Below are 4,195 nucleotides of genomic sequence, written 5' to 3'. Positions count from 1 at the left end.
GTGATGTAAAACAACCATGTCTTAGGTTCACTAGGAAAAACAGTTGGGCTCTTGAACTGTCATATCCACAGGAGATTCCCTTTCCAATATCCAAAAGTTGAGAGGACTTCATGGGAATGTGCTGATGGGCTAAAGAGGGGCCCAGTGATCAAACTGCTTGTGATGATTCTCAGAGCACCCCTCAAAACTCGAGGTATTGAACTTGTACTGACTAAATGAGTAACACAAAGCACTTTTGGTGGGGAACAGAAATCCCAGGATTACATTACAAACCCAGGGAAGTAAAAGAACAAGCTGCTTTTCTGTGCAGAAGCTTTTGAAATTAAACATGTGCATTTTGAGAGCATGTACATAGCACGTGGGCTGCTATCTACCTGGCAGTTCCATGAATCAATCAGAGTCAGCCCAAATTCAGGATTTAGCAGTTCAAAGTTATCCTAATTCTCTGTCTCCTATATAACCTAATATGCAGTTACAGCAGAGAACCTTGTATTATCAAATCTGCCTTTGCCATCTCATGGGCAGAGCTGTGCAACTGCCAGGGAAAGGTTAATCCCAGCACTATTAACTCCAGCCTGGAAACCCTCCGGAGGTTAATGAAGCCCAAATTCTGTCTGTCATCCCTTCAGTGGAATGATATCAACTGCCAGAAATGGGAAAGAGTCCCAAAAAAGCAGCAGCATAGAAAACTGCCAGTCAATTTAAAAGCCTGAACCAGGACACTGAATTTTCTTTAATTAAGGAGAATTTGCTTTGAATTATTCCAAGTACAAGGGATTCAGCCCTTCTTTTTCCAGCTGTGGTAGGTGGATTCTTTGGACACTCTTTGTGTGCACAGGAGGATTTTCCAAGCTCATTTCAGCTGATCCCAGAATCATGGCAAGGTTAAAACTCATCTCATTCCAGTCCCTTTCCATGAGCAGAGACACCTTCCACTAGACCAGGCTGCACCAACCTGGCCTGGAACACTTCCAGAGATGGGACAGCCACAGCCTCTGTCACAGACAGACACACACCAAGGTCTATTTGAACCAAAGGATCAAATCAAAGGATCCCAGCAGCCTCCCAAGAAAATTTCTCAAATTAGCAGTTTAAAAAGGCCATGAAACCGTGGCATTAACTGCAATGATTTGCTGCCTGCTGTGCCCAGGAACACGTCACACCATCAGATTCTGTTCAGCACAATGTATTATATTTATAAACACACACCTGATGCCTGCACACCTTGATTATTCCTATACTAACATCCAAGATCCCAGGAATTTGATCAAACAAGAAACTGCTTTGCTTTTAACAAAACTAGAGTGTTTCACAAGCAATCCAGACCTTCAGCAATGCCTGCTGGTGTCCCACACCCTCATCCCACACCTTTTATCCAGCCCCCACAAAGCCAGATCCAACAGTCATTCCCACCTGCCTTCCAACCGGTTTTTATCAATGCCCATAAATCCAGGGAGATGTTTTAATGGATAGAAGGAGATATTCTACAGGAATGTGGGCTTTAAAAGACCTTCTGGGGACAATAAATCACTCCAGTGCAGTGATGCAAAAGTATCTGTCAGTGACAATGGTCTTGTGTTTCTTAAAAATCATGGATTTGCCTGTGTCCAACAGGAATCCTTCAGAATCAGGGGGTTGTTTTTAAGAACTAAAGAGTACTGACATGTGTAACTAGTACTACAAATCCTATCCCAAAACTCAGCTTTCCTTATGGATCTGAAGACAACCAGAGAACAGAAACCAAAAAGACCAACGGGGACAAACTGGAGAGACAACAAGAATTAGAGGGAAAAGAAACATGAGCCAAAAAAAACCCTCCATAGCCTTGGTGAGAACTGAAGAAACATCAGCCCTGGAGTGATGTCCTGCTACTACTTGGTTACTGTTCCTTTGAAGATCCCCATGAGTAGTGTTGGTATCCAAATGTGGGCAGAGCAAAGAAAGGATTGACCTTCCAGCCTCCTGCCCTCCTATTCCTCTTCTTCTCAGTTCAAACTACGACTTCCTCCCGCTCTGAGCCCCCTCTCCCATTTTTCCACACTGTGGGAAAGGCTCATCCCTCTCTCCCATTTGCCCACACTGTGGGAAAGGCCCATCCCTTTCCCAAAAACCTCTTCATGCTGAGGATTCATCACCTTGAACAGAACACAAAGTCACGGAGAGCTGAGTAAAACACAGAGTAGTTTTCCAGCTCAGATGCACTTTCAAATCACTTCTCAAATTTGAACTCAGAACGAAAACAGAAAGGAAGCTAAGATATAAAAAAAAGTGATAGTGAGTTTTGTTGTTTTTTTTTTTAATTTATTGATCAAACCTCCTTTGTCTCAATTTAAAAAAAAATTTTAGAAAGAAAGAGCCCTGAATGCAATAAAAATTCAACCACAAGAAGGACACTGTAAGGGACCAACACATACCTCCTCCACGTCGTTGTCCAGCACCACGACCTGCAGTGGAGAAGTGAGGTTCTGGTTATCTGAGATGGTGGTTCCCACCGGGGAGGATTCCAGGATGAAGCCCTCATAGGTGGATCTGGTGAAATAAGGCTTCTGGTTGTTCTCATCGAGGACCTCGATGTGCAGGTTGGCAAAGGCAGGAAGGGGGTGGCCATTGTCTTGTTCAGCCTAAAAAACACCTCATTTGTCAAAGGCTCTCTCAGCCAAGTTCAGCTACAAACAGAGACTGACTGGGGATGGTTTGGAGTTATCAATCAAAACCCAGTTAAAGAAATGGATACCATTGTACAGATCCCCCTTTTGTGAAACTGGGCATCATGAAAAAAAACCCAAACAAACAACTAAAAATTAGTAGGAGAGAAGAACAGAAAGACTTCCCATCACAACAAACTTTTACATAGCCCCAAGAAACCCAAAGCTCTACAGCACATGAGCAAACATAGTTCCTTAAACTCGCAGGACTGAGAGTTTTGGAAAAATCTTCGAAGGACAAAAGAAAACTGGAGACTGCTGATTGTACAACAGAACCCAAGGCACCAGCAAGAGAGTTAAACCCCAAAGGTGCTGCCAGCACACATGGATGCACAGTGCTTCCTACAGATTACTGGACACAACTCCCTCCCTCTCCCCCAGAATCCACCTCCCCAGTGTTGCAGGAGTGGGATTTTAAATTGGGGTTTGCCTGGTTTTGCATCCTAGAACAGTTAGGGCTGGAAGGGACCTCAAAGCCCATCCAGTCCCACCCCTACCATGGGCAGGGACACCTTCCACTAGCCCAGGTTGCTCCAAACCCCATCCAACCTGGCCTTGGACACTTCCAGGGATCCAGGGACAGCCACAGCTTCTCTGGGCAACCTACTCCCAGAGAAGTTGTGGATGTGAGTGTCAAGCAAAATATTCTTTATTTCAATGAATAACCCCCAGTTTTCACCCGATTTATTTTTATTTTCAAACTTCCTAAACATAAAAGCACTAACTGCCCATTCCAGTGGGCTCATCCAACATAAACCCATGATCTTCCTTTCTTGTCTTTTAACTTTACAGCCAACCACTAATTAAGGCAAATAAACAAGGGAAGTAGAAGACAACAAGTAATTTGTTCTCTAATTTATGAAGAGCAAACCAGTTTTAATTATAGTCCTGCACATGTCCCTGTAGCAAGACAATAGTAGGGCATTGAAAGACAGTCTCCTACGGCCAAAATGTGTATTCCCAGGGCCAAAACCTGGGAATACCACACCAGTGGAGCCCTAGTGTCTGTCTGCAGACATGAGAACATTTGCCCATCCCCTGCTACTTGTACAGCACTGACATTGTTCAGGAGGGATGAGATTTCTGTAAGGTGAGGAAGAAAATGAACTCTGGAATTTTGGGTAGAATACCATTAAATATCTCCCTTGAAGACCATTATACAGCAGACTGACTTCTAAAGGCTTGCATTTAATTTAACCTGCTGGCTGAAGAGATGTCTATGTTTAAATTGTTATGTGAGGAAATAGAGACACTCTCCCGGGAGCAGGCTGGGATCTCATCTTTGCTGATTTAAGGATTTCCTAAGGATCATTCCTTCCTTGGTGTTAAACTCAAGCTTTAAGTGAGAAGTGATTGAGAGCAGCCCAGGCAGAAGGCCCTGGGGGTGCTGGTGGGGCAGAGGCTGGACCTGCCCCGGCCCAGAAACCCCCCGTGCCCTGGGCTGATCCCCCAGCGTGGGCAGCAGGGCAGGGGGGGATTCTGCCCCTCTG

The 4,195-nt window shown here is 44.6% G+C and overlaps 1 protein-coding gene across 1 annotated transcript in view; it reads right to left on the bottom strand.

Moving 5' to 3' along the window:
• Nucleotides 1-4,195, bottom strand: part of PCDH15 (protocadherin related 15) — a 217,673-nt gene that overhangs the window by 161,471 nt on the left and 52,007 nt on the right. The window contains exon 8 of the mRNA XM_029962595.1: nt 2,415-2,621. Within this exon, the coding sequence (XP_029818455.1) occupies nt 2,415-2,621 (207 nt within the window). The remainder of the gene's footprint in view (nt 1-2,414; nt 2,622-4,195) is intronic.

Source organism: Manacus vitellinus, unplaced genomic scaffold (genome assembly GCF_001715985.3).
Source record: "Manacus vitellinus isolate BGI_N305 unplaced genomic scaffold, ASM171598v3 scaffold_48_pilon, whole genome shotgun sequence".
In the NCBI taxonomy this organism is placed as follows: domain Eukaryota; kingdom Metazoa; phylum Chordata; class Aves; order Passeriformes; family Pipridae; genus Manacus; species Manacus vitellinus.
Note: the sequence above shows the minus strand (reverse complement) of the source record. Positions and strands in the feature narration are given on the sequence as shown.